Consider the following 12,678-nt stretch of genomic DNA (forward strand, 5'->3'; position numbering starts at 1 on the left):
CTAAGACTGGCAGAATATTTTATCATGAGAGAGGTTCCATAGAATTTATTGTGCATTTAAATAGCTAATATTAATGATTATTTTTACAGGAGTTAGGTCCGCAGTAGTGAATGGAGAATAAATAGAATGCCGTGGTTGTTACATTTGATGATCTCCAGAGGTCCCCATGCAATCCTGACTATTTTGTGTTATGGAGTTGACAATGCCTGCTTCTGAAATTATTCTTAGGAGTTGAAGTTTAATTCATTGCTGTATTTTTGTACTAATCAGTCCTCAAACCACACACCTCTGTGTTTTGTTTTGCTTTTTTAAACCTCAGATTCTCAGGTTGGTGTGTTACGTGTTTGGAATGTTTCACGTACAACACCTATAGATAATTTTAAATTGAAGCAGACTGGTTTCCATGGCTTGCATGTGCTGAGTTCTCCTCCGAAGAAAAAGTGTAAGTGTAATTTTGATTGTTATTCATTGTAATGAATGCAATTTAAGAAAATCTTATTTATGAGTCCTGTTATGTTCAGATCAATCTCTGTAGGATTGGTCAGCTATTTAGTTCGTAATTAAAGTACCTTCTGCTGCTAGTGGATGAAACAAATGCATAAAGGATCAAGTACTTTATAACGTCCTTTTTTAGTAGGCCAGGCTTCATACAGGAATTCTCTATTTCTTTTGTTTCAAATCTCATTAGAATGAAAGCATTTTACTCTTTATGATTTTAATTAGTATTGAAATAAGAAATAATCTTCTTTCTTTGTGTTTTGCTTTATATTGTTAAGCATGTTCATCACAGTTTCCTACTAAAAATCACCATACATCTTCCACAAGTGAGGCTGTTCCTCCTCCAACTTTGACCCAAAACCAAGCGTTTTCTCTTCCTCCTGGTCATACTGTCTGTTGCTTCATGGATGGTGGAGTGGGGCTTTATGACATGGGAGCCAAAAAGTGGGATTTCCTTAGAGATTTGGTATGGTTCATCTCTGTCTTTGAATAGAGAGATTATTTGGCTTATGTTCTTTCTCCTAACAGCAAAACATGGAGAATGAAGTCTTTGCAGTACTGTAACGCAGTTTCCGTTGTTAACAAGAGCATAAATTTCTAGGAAACAAAATGACAGTTCTGAATTTTAAAGTAGTCTTTTATTGGAAATTTCTGAATTCTGTTGGAAATATTGTGACAGTTTGTTTTAAGCCAGAAATAAAGATTTAAGGACTTGTTTTTTGTTTATTTATTTTTTAACTGAAGTTTTAGTTTGATGGCCTTCTCATAAATTTTATCTAATGGGTTTTCTAAAATTCAGAATATTGAGTCCAATCAGAGAGCTATATGGTGAATGCACTCAGTTTAACATTACAAAGACATTATTAAGAATTATTACATTTTCTTTGAAGCTGAAATTCAGAAATAGGTTTAACCTATGTTAGATGACCCTCTTCTTCACCAGGCTTTTGCTTATTGAGACTCTTGAGAACTATCTTGAGGATATTTCTCTTTTCCTCTTTCCAAGTTCCCTTTCCATTGAAAAAAAACCCAAACAAGCAAAATCCAAATAATTTTCAGCAATGCATGTTTTTCCATATGCATGTGAATAGAGGCTGTTGGTTGGTTTTCTCTTTCCATTTTTATTGGGTTTGATCCTGTAAAGCAACTGAGGCTTAAAAAAAATTCTTACATAATACCTGTGTTTCATGTATTTGCCAACTTAAATTTTACGAATGCATGTCTTGGAAAACAACCAATTGATACATGAAATCTCTAATGGATTGAATTTTAAACTGCAATAGAGTGTAGACTGTATCTAGAAACACAGAATATTCAGTGTGGTACTAAACAACTTGTAGAACATGCTCGACATACAGAGCTTTGTTTTTTCAGTCAGGTACTTTTTGCCAAAAGGAAAAAATCACTCCTGTTTTAAAAAATTAGGGGGTTAGATTTCTTTTTTCCTTTGTTTTTTAATTTAATTTTTTGGCAGTACAGTTCCAACAGAAGATGCTAATAAATTCCTGGCATTGTGTACCCTTTCTGGATTTCAGGAAAGAATTTTTCTGGTTTTAATAGTAATCTATGAAAGAGCATCTTATAGTCCCAGTTATTTTATGTCTTTAAATTTTGACTGACAGGCCTAAATATAAAGGGGTTTTGGAACTCTTAATTGATCTGACAGATAAATTAAATACAATGTATTTTAGAGTTTGATCTAGAGTTGGACTATGAAAAAAGTCAAATGTAATAAAAATGGATTAAATATTTGTTTCATTTAAGGGACATGTTGAGACCATCTTTGATTGCAAATTCAAACCTGATAACCCTGATCTTCTTGCTACAGCTTCATTTGATGGCACAGTAAAAGTTTGGGACATAAATACTTTATCAGCGGTTTATACATCTCCTGGTAATGAGGGGGTTATTTATTCAATTTCTTGGGCTCCAGGTAAGGATATTTTGCTATATGTCTAAATGTTCTTTAAATTAGCATTGACTGCAGAATTTGTCATATAAAAGTATTAGTTTTTTTAGAAAGCATCTTATAAGGTTTAAACAAAACTTGATTATCTGTGAAACCAGCAGAATTCAATGCTTTAGATCTTGCTGAAGCTTACCCTTCTGAGTAATGCTCCCAGGGGTATTTCATACTTATAATGAAGGGGGTAAAATCTCCAGAACATTTCTAACATGGCATTATGAAGATGACAAAATGTCTTGCTTTGCATGAGAAGCAACTACTTAAAGGAATTCAGATTATATTTTGTGCTGAAATAGTGCAACATATGTATTTAGCTCTTTTTCTTCCTTCTTTGTGTAGGAGTCTAATCACTGAAGAACTCTGCTTCAACCTTATTAGAATAGGAAGTACCTTTTATGCAAAGCATCTACTTTTTCGTAGACAAATCACTGGACTCACTGGGAAATTTTGTTTTCAAAACTGTTCTATTACCCCCTTTGGTGTACCTGAAAATAGACTTCTTGACACTATTGGTAGTTGTCAATAGTTGACAATAGGCTGACTTCCCTGTTGTGTTTTATTCATTTGGACAGCACATGTATTTTTAAAAATCTAAGTAGTTCATCTCTCTGTTCTCACCTGCACTTTTAAATTCTTAAGAAATAGTAACTGACAGGAGAAAAATATTGTGGTGGGAAGCTTAATGTAGTCTGCATATGTGAAATAAATTTGCACTTTTATTTCAGAGAGTCTCTTGCACCTAAATTCAATTTGTAGTTGTAGCTCACGTTGAATGCGTAGTTTGTTTGCTGCAGGAGGGGTGTGGGATTGTTGCTTTTGATTTGTTTGTGTAAAGAAAAAAAAAAAATTAATTGGAAACACATGCTTCAACTTTGTTTCTTACCACCCTGTCCAGAACCACCTGTCCCTTCCAGCCGGAACTTTTGGTGCTTCTTTCACCTTACTCCCAGACAGTTCCTATCTGCCCTGTACTTTGTTCCTAATATATCATCCAATCTGTGCCACTATTTGTTTGGTCTCAGAAGACCTTTGAAAAAAAGTGATTACTCCTTCTTCTTTTTTCTCCCCCATCATTCTCCTACTTAAGCTTATTCCTATTTTGTAGATTTACCTTGCTAGACTCCTCCTGCACAGATTGTCTTTTCTGCCTCTTAAGCTTGGAATAAAATAACAGTCAAAACTTTCCTATAAATCTGCTATTTATGAAAAGCATAGCTATATTGGGATATATATCATAGCTATATGTGGTGAGGATAATTTGGTGACTTTTGGATTAGATCCGAGTTGAATTTTCATGTTCTCAGTGTGGGGTTTTGTACTCAGATTTTCCACCCTGTAGAGTGTGGCTACAGATTCAGGTACATTCTTGATAGTCTTAGGTGCAGCAGTGGTGCAAGATTAAGAACACAAAATGCTGTTAGATGTTCTCTTTCATTTTTATGATTTGTCTTTATATGTAGGGAGCTTTAAAGGAAAATGTTCTAGTTGCTACAACTTTTAGCTTGAAACATTGAGGTTACCTCTCTTTCAGTTTGAGTCATATGTATCATGATTGTTAATTTCTTACATGTAAGACTTTCAGCAGGCATTAAGATACTTTTTACAGCAATACAATGTTTATTTGACCATTCCTCAAAACAGGAATGTAGAAAAACATGTCAGGCTTTCACTGAAATTGATGTTTGTGACTTAGTAGCAAATGCTGGCCTTAAACTATGGAAAACTCATGTTCATGTACCATTGATGTCTTATGTTCACATTACATTTCTTCAATTTAAAGTAGAACCATTGTCAAACAATATTGTGATTTTATAATTATTGTAATATTTTGCAAACATCTTTTTTTAAAGGAAATCTGAACTGCATAGCAGGTGGAACATCCAGAAATGGTGGCTTTATCTGGGATGTTCGAAAAGGCAAAATGATAACCAGATTCAGTGAGGTAAGATGAGATTGCTACTTTTTTTTGTCTATATGAAATGTAAGTTAGTGATTCCCTCTAGTGTCCATAAACAGAGATGACCGAAGTACATATGTTTTTAAAAGGTGCTATAGTATAAAAACCTCTAGTATAAAAATCAGATGTTATGTAGGTGCCAATTTACCTGTGTGGCAGAAGTATTTTTGCTTCCTCAGACTGGATTTGTGATATGAGAGTGATGAAGCGCCGGATGGATTCCATTATCTTAAAACTGGTCCTGTAGAGATACGTGGCAAAAGCATAGCTGATTCCTTAACTGTGTAAGCATATGTGGACATACAGACTCAGCATCAAAATGGAAATTGTGTTCTGTATTTTCAAACATAAGGGCCAGAAAAAACTTTCAGTTCTTGAATCTAGATCAATAAAGCTCCATTCTTCAGCACACTAAGCAGTATGACTCATTTAGTGGCATGCCTTGTATTACCTGAAATTTATCCAGGCATTTTTAAGTCCTGAAATAGTAGCATAGTTTTTATTGGGAGAAGGAGTTGTGTAATACTGTGCTGTAGTATTTTACACTATTTTGTGTTTTCCTTGTATGTAACTGTGATCTTCAGATTACACAGACATAATTATTTAAGTAGAGGACCTGCATCAATGTACAAGGGATGCTCTTTAAGAAGAGAAGTAGGGGAGTGAGGAGAGGCACAAGCAGAAAACAAATATACCTACCTTCAGGAGTTCTGGCATTCTAATACTGATATTTGCATTTGAGCTACTGAATATCTTTTCTGTAATAGTGGTACTGATACATGTCCCAATTAAGTTTTCTCATACCACAATTTTTCATGACCACTAACTTCACTATTCCAACAAGTAACTACCCTTTATTCAGAATCACTGAATGACTAAGGTTGGAAGGGACCACAGTGGGTCATATGGTCCAACCTCCCTTCTCAAGCAGGGTCATCCTAGAACACTTTGCACAGGATTGCATCCACATAATTCTGGAATATCTTCAGAGAGGGAGACTCCGAAGCTCTCAGGACAATCTGTTCCATTGCTCGGTCATTTACAATAGAGAAGTTCTTCCTTATGTTCAGGTGGAACTTCCTGTGCGTCAGTTTCTGCCCGATGCCTCTTGTCCTATTGCTTGGCACCACTGAACAGAGCCTGGCTCCATCCTTTTGGTACCTCCCATCAGATACTGACAGACATTGATGGTCACCTCTCAGCTGTGACTTCTCAAGACTAAATAGGCCCAGATCTCTCAACATTTTCTTGTAAGAGAAATCATTTGTGTTGCCCCCTATTGGACCCTCTTCACAAGTTCCTTGTCTCTCTTGTTCTGAGGAACAGAACTGGGCACAGCACTCCAGATATGTCCTCACCAGGACAGAGTAGAAGAGCAGGATCACATTGCTCGACCTGCTGGAATGTTCTTCCTAATGCACCCCAGGTCACCACTGGCCTCTTGGCCACAAGGTCACACTGCTGGCTCATGGACAACTTGGTGTCCACCAGGATCCCCATGTCCATCTCCACAAGCTACTTCCCAGCAGATTAGCCCCAGCCTGTCTGGTGCCTGGGGTTTTTCCCTCCCCAGCTGCAGGATGCTGCAGTTGCCTTTGCTGAATTTCAACTGGTTCCTCTGTGCCCATCTCTTCACCTCTCTTGAGGTCCCTCTGAAGGGCTGCAGAGCCCTCTGGGGTATTGGCCACTCTTCCCAACTTTGTGTCATCAGTCAATTGCTGAGAAGGCCTCTGGCCCTTCATCAAGTCATTGATGGACAAGCTAAACAATTCTGAGCCCAGTATTGAATTTTGGGGACCACCTCTAGTGACAGGCCTCTAACTAGACCCTGTGCTACTGATTACAACCTTCTGGGATCTGCTGTTCAGCCAGTTCTCAATCCACCTCACTGTCCACTTATCCAATCCACACTTCTGAATTTGCCTAGGAGAAAGACAGTGAGAGACAGTTTTGAAATTCTTGCTGAAGTCAAGATGGGCAATACCCACTGCTCTCCCCTCATCCATGCTGTAGTTGTGTCATCATAGAAGGCAATCAGGTTGGTCAAATGTGACTCACCTTTAGTGAATCCATGCTGACTACTCCTGATCACCTTCTTGTCATCTATGTGGATAGAGCTGAGGCTAATTGACTAGTAGTGACTGGGCTGATAACCAGAACTCTTTCAGCATTTGTGGATGCATCCTGTCAGGACCCATGGACCTGTGGATGTCAAGTTTGTCTGTGTGTTCTCAAACCCAGTCCTTCTTGATCAAGGGAAAGTCTACCTTCCAACATTCTTCTATGCTATTGCCTTGAGTCAAAGATTCCTGAGAGCTGGTTTGTCAGTGAAGACAGTTATAAAGATGTTCAGTAACTCTGCCTTCTCTGCATCCTCTGTTACCAGAGTCCCCCCTCCATTTAGTAATGGCCCTAAATTATCCTTGGTTTTCCCTTTGTTACTAATTGAAGAAGCACTACTTGTCCTTGACATTCTTGACCAGATTTAATTCCAGATGAGCCTTTGTCTTCCTTATTTCATTTCCACTTATTCTGACAACCTCTCCATATTAATTCCAAGTGGCCTGACCCTACTTCTATCTCCTGTGCATTTCCTGTGTGCACTTAAGTAATGACAGAAGCTCCTTGGTCATCCATGAAGATCTCTTGCTCCCTTTACCCAATTTCTTGCTCATCAGGGTACATTATTCTTGGCCCTGGATGAAGTGATCCTTGAATATCAACTGGTTCCCTTGGACCCTTTTTTCCTGCAAGGTGTGTTCCCATGGAACTGTTTGAAGAAAATCCCTGAAGAGACTAAAGGTAGCTCTGCTGAAGTCCATGATTGTATCTTACTTGCTGCCCTGCTTCCACCTTGCCTGGTACTGAACTCCACAATCTCAATGGTCACTACAGCCAAGGTTGTCCCCAGCCTTCACATCTCCGACAAGGCTTTCCCTGTTAGTATAAGGTTCAAGCAGCACAACATTCCTTGTGGGATCTTCCACTGCCTGTGACAGGAAGTTGTCATTTACACTTTCCAGGAACCTCTTGTACTGTTTGTGCTTCACTGTGTTGCTTCTCCAGCAGATGTCAGGGTAGTTAAAGTGCACTACACGAATCAGTGCCTGTGACTCTGAGGCTGCTTCTAGCTGGCTGTAGAAGGCTTAATCTGCTTCTTTTTACCTATCGGGCAGCCTATAACAAACACCTACAACAGTGTCTTTTATCCGAACCATAAGCTCTCTACTTCCCCATCTACCCCAAGATAGAGCCTGAGTGTTGCCACATACAGGGGGAAATTCCACCAATGTGACTTCCTGACCTATCTTTTCTAAACAGTGTGTAACCTTTTGTGGCAACATTCCGGTTGCGTGAGCTACTGCGTCTCTGTAATCATTGTGCGGTCAAAGGCCTGTGACTGCACACAGATCTCTAGGTACAGGCACCTTATAGAAGTATTTGATGGTGTCCACATCCCAATGGAGGGGCAAAGGGATGCCCTATAGTCCTGTCTGGTGATTAGATTTTTGGCTGCTTATGCTTGCTCCAGGTACTGCCTCTTAAGCTTCCTTGTGCTACTAGAGTGGTTTCTATTGTTTTCTTCCCTAAACATTCTCTCTAGCAAGCCTGGCCCTGGCCTCTTTCCAAACTAGTTTAAAGCTCTTGCAATAAGTCCTATGATCTCCTGGACTAAGATCCATTTTCTCTTTTGAGACAGCTGGACCCCATTTGTTGCCAGCAGGCTTGGTGTTGTATAAACTGACCCATGATCAAAATCCCCAAAATTGTGCTGATATCACCAGTATCAAATCCAGTTGTTCACCTGCACAATCCTCCTGTTTCTTGCCACATCATTCCCTGCAACTGGCAGGACAGAAGAGAACACAACTTGTGCTTCACATCCCTTGAGCAGTCGTCCTAAGGCCCAAAGGTCCTTCTTGATTGTCCACAGTGTTCTTTATTTAAGCTTCAGATTTATATAGTTATGGATTGCTCATTCTTCAGCTTGACCTGGTTTTCTCTTGGATGCTGGAGGCTGTAGAAGTTTTACTACCTATCTCCATAGTCCAAATGTGTTGGACTTGGATGGTCAAACATGCAGCTTATACTGGGTACTCATTATCGTGGTTTGTACAGTGCACTGTACTGGAAGAAAAGGGCTGAAGCCCATAGGAGAATAAAGTAAAAAAAGACGAGTCAATAGATGAGAGAAAAAGGGGTGAATTATTTCTTATTGATAGGTATTTTGCATTTTTTGAAGCATGGAAAGAATGGAATCTTCTGCATTGCCTGGAGTCATAAAGATTCCAAAAGAATAGCAACCTGCAGCAGTGATGGATTTTGGTGAGTGTTATTGGAAGAAAAAAACCCTGCTAAATGCACTTCTCAAGTCTATAAATTTTGACAGTACTCTCAGTAATTAATTGTAAAACTTTTCTTACTGGACAAAACTTAAATTATATTAGTCTTCTGTACTCGTTAGGGTATATTTTTCATGATTTTAAGAGAAAAATAAAGGAAATATTGTTAAAAGGAATAGAGTCTAAACACACTGATAGTGAAACTAAATACTGATTTTATTTGGACAAGAACATACTTCTAGGTTTCTTATTTGTAGAGGACATTTTCAAAAGTCATCCAACTTTACTTGTCTTAATTTTAAATTTTTTTTAGTTTGTTGTTTCAAGGACTAAAGAGTACTATTTTAGAATAAAATAATTACAAATGCACTGTCACAGGAATATAATACCTCATTTCTAAAAACGCATGAATGTCCATTGAAACCAATTTTGCGTATATTGTGTTTCAGCACATTTTAAAAATCCTTTTTCATTTATTTCCTCTGCTACCTGTGTCATTCCAGCTCAAACATAATGGACAGAAATTTTAAAAAATAATCAACTTTCTTTTTAATTCATTAAGATCTATTTCTGCTTTAAAGCCATGACTACAACTTTGATTCTGGGCTATGAGGATCCTTTCAAGAAAGATGTACCACAGTGAACATCTTTAAAGCCCCTCTGAAGAAACATAGATACTGAAATCAAAGTTAGATGTTGTACAATGAACATCCAGTTAAATGTTGTAATTGAGGGGCTGACATTATTTGTGGGTGTTTCTCCTATTCTTTGTGTATGTCTTTTTGCTCTCTGACTTATTTGCACAGAATAAAAGTTAGTTTTGGATAACCTACCCAGAATGTATTTTTCCTTATAATATCACATTGTAATTGGTTTCAGTATTATTCGAACCATTGATGGCAATGTTCTTCACAAGTACAAGCATCCAGCTGCAGTGTTTGGTTGTGATTGGAGTCAAAACAACAAGTAAGTAAAAAATAAATAACCCAAAGAATTGTCCATATTTACTGTTTAAATTAATTACCAGTAAAGTTAAACAAAGTTATCTAGAATGTGATATTTACTGTGATAGTAAAACACTGAAATTACCTGTTCCAAAGTAGGATATACCTATAGCAGCTCTCTCTTCCCAGTAGTATGTTTAAATGACCACCATGAACTGTCTTAATTTTCAAAGGAGGTTTTTTTCATATTGATGAGAGAGAAAAAATTATCTAGCTGAATATATGATGGGGGGAAAAAACCCAGACATTCAACACCAGGAAAGAGAGGTTTATATTGGTGTCCTTGTAATGACTGCAAAGGTGAAGATGTATCAGACAACTAAATACATTACTATATATATAGTAATTCAATTTAATAATAGTTTTGTATTTGGTGCATAGTAAGACTAGCGCAAATATATTCCCCATTCCAACCAATGGATCTTTATCAAGTTTTTTCTGACTTAGTTTTTTCGATTGGATTATCGATAGCTATGTTTTGAAGAGATGAAGGAGAAGCAAAAAGTTTTCTATTTAAAAATATAGTCACAAATTGCATATAATATTTTTTTTAAATTTAAGAAAAATATTCATCATCTCTCTTACCCAGGATTTTGCTTTTTTTATTTTGCAGAGATATGATAGCTACTGGTTGTGAGGATAAAAATGTTCGTGTTTACTACTTGGCAACCAGCTCTGATCAACCACTGAAAGTTTTTACTGGGCATACTGCAAAAGTGTTTCATGTACGGTGGTCTCCTCTCAGAGAAGGAATCCTCTGCAGTGGCTCTGATGATGGGTGAGTATTTATGAACTATTAGAAAACATAAACCTCAAACAGGCCTATTGAAGAAACTTACATCTTTATTTGTAATGGTGTTGTCAACACTTAATAATCTAAATCTCTGCATGGTTCAGATCCAGGTTTTAGCTTTGCTCTTAGCTTTATATTGTATTTGGGCAGCAGGGTCATTATCTAAAATTGTCACAGCTGCTGTACTAGTGCAAGATTCCAAATGCTTTCCCAAGCATAGTGCCTGATACTGTTACTGCAAGGAATAGCACAAGGAGGATAACACATGTTTACATTACATCTGACGAAATGGTGCAAGACCTGGTCTTGTTTGATATTTTTCAAAAGTACAGTAATTTCACGACTATAAGGCGCACCCTTTTGACTAAAATTTTCCCTCGAACCCGGAAGTGCGCCTTAGAGTCCGGTGCGCCTTATCTGACGTACAAAGCGGCGAAATTTGCCAAACTGGAAGTGTGAGCTGAGAGCCGTGGGGGGAGCCGGAAGTGCCACAGCAGGCGGCTGGGGGCGGGCCCGGAGGCCCATGGCACTGCCCCTGCCGGGTGGAGGCGGACCAGGGGGCCCGAGGCACCGCCCCTCTCCGGTCCAGGCAGTCCTGGGGCCCCATGGCTACCAGGTGAATGTGGGCTAGGGAGGCCGCGGCACCCGCCTTCCTGGGTCCAGGTAGTCCCGGGAGCCCATGGCTGCCGGGTGAATGTGGGCTAGGGGGGCCGCGGCACCCACCTTCCCGGGTCCAGGAAGTCCCGGGAGCCCATGGCTGCTGGATGAAGGCAGGCTAGGGGGCCGGCGGCACCCCCGCTCCTGGGTCCAGGCAGTACCAGGGAGCCATGGCGGCCGTGTGAATGTGGGCTAGGGGGTCCGCGGCACCCCCGCTCCTGGGTCCAGGCAGCCCCGGGAGCCCACGGCTGCCGGATGAAGGCGGGCTAGGGGGCCAGCGGCACCCCCGCTCCTGGGTCCAGGCAGTCCCGGGGAGCCATGGCTGCCGGGTCCAGGGTGGTCCGGTGGCTCGCGGCACCGCCCCTACCAGGTGGAGGCGGGCCCGGGGGCCAATGGCTACCGGGTTGAGGCGGGGCCTCGGCCAGCAACCGCACGGGGTGAGCTGGGGGCGGGGCCTTGCTGGAAAAAAAAAAGTGCGCCTTATAGACCGGTGCGCCTTATCTGATCTACAAAGTTGCGAATTTTGCCGAATCCGGGGGGGGTGCACCTTATAGTCCGGTGCGCCTTATAGTCGTGAAATTACTGTATACGTAAGTAGAATCTGTAGAGAATTTTAATGAGTATTGGATACTTCTGGTTTTTTGTTTGATGCCATTGCTTTTGAGGGAGAGCATATCAGTCCATGTTAAGCAGGGGGAATCATTTTTCCATGAGTCTAAGCCACTGCCGTGCAGATCTTCCGTACAAGATATTTTTGTAAAAGGATATTTTATAAAGTTTGGAGTATTGGCTTCTGTTGCTTTCCCATTATCATTCATTAGAGGTTTATACTTGAAGCAAAATCTGTTAGTTCATAGTGTATTGATTCATGACAGGAGACAGCTTGAGAGCAAACTTCTTGACAATAAAATACAGTAATTTCACGACTATAAAGCACACCCTTTTGACTAAAATTTTGGTCTGAACCTGGGAGTGCGCCTTATATAATGTACAAAGTTGTGAAATTTGCCAACCCGGAAGTGTGAGGCACAAGCCGCAGGGGGGCGGCACCGCAGGAGCGCTGAGCTGCAAGGGAGGGGCGGGAGCGGGCAGCTGTGACCAGCGGGAGCCATGCGGAGTGGGTGGGACCGGGTGGCCACAGGCCGTCCCCGGCCAGCAGGAGCCGCACAGGGAGGGAGGGAGTGGGCAGCCCCGAGCCGTGGGAGCTTCTGAGCCGCCCCAAGCTGCGGGTGGTCCCAAGCCACCTCGAGCCACGGTCGGCCCCGAGCCGCCCCAAGCTGCAGGCAGCCCCAAGCCGTCCCGAGCCATGGCGGCCCTGAGCCTCCGTGAGCTGCAGCAACCCCGAGGTGTGAGCCGTTCCAGCCCCGAGCCACCCCGAACCGCGGCCGTCACGAGCTGCAGTCGCCCTGAGCCCTACCTCGCCAGCCGGCGCCAGGCGGGAGTGATGGGGCCCACGCACG

The 12,678-nt window shown here is 40.9% G+C and overlaps 1 protein-coding gene across 8 annotated transcripts in view; it reads left to right on the forward strand.

Annotated features, from left to right (window-relative positions):
* WDR17 (WD repeat domain 17) overlaps positions 1–12,678 on the forward strand; it is a 63,779-nt gene that overhangs the window by 28,834 nt on the left and 22,267 nt on the right. For all 8 annotated transcript variants that reach the window (XM_033060295.1, XM_033060296.2, XM_033060292.2 and 5 more), the window contains 7 exons: positions 320–442; positions 777–964; positions 2,263–2,431; positions 4,315–4,406; positions 8,665–8,747; positions 9,644–9,730; positions 10,382–10,546. In XM_033060295.1, coding sequence (XP_032916186.1) covers positions 320–442; positions 777–964; positions 2,263–2,431; positions 4,315–4,406; positions 8,665–8,747; positions 9,644–9,730; positions 10,382–10,546 — 907 coding nt within the window. The remainder of the gene's footprint in view (positions 1–319; positions 443–776; positions 965–2,262; positions 2,432–4,314; positions 4,407–8,664; positions 8,748–9,643; positions 9,731–10,381; positions 10,547–12,678) is intronic.

This window comes from Catharus ustulatus, chromosome 5 (assembly GCF_009819885.2).
Source record: "Catharus ustulatus isolate bCatUst1 chromosome 5, bCatUst1.pri.v2, whole genome shotgun sequence".
NCBI classification, from domain to species: Eukaryota; Metazoa; Chordata; class Aves; order Passeriformes; family Turdidae; genus Catharus; species Catharus ustulatus.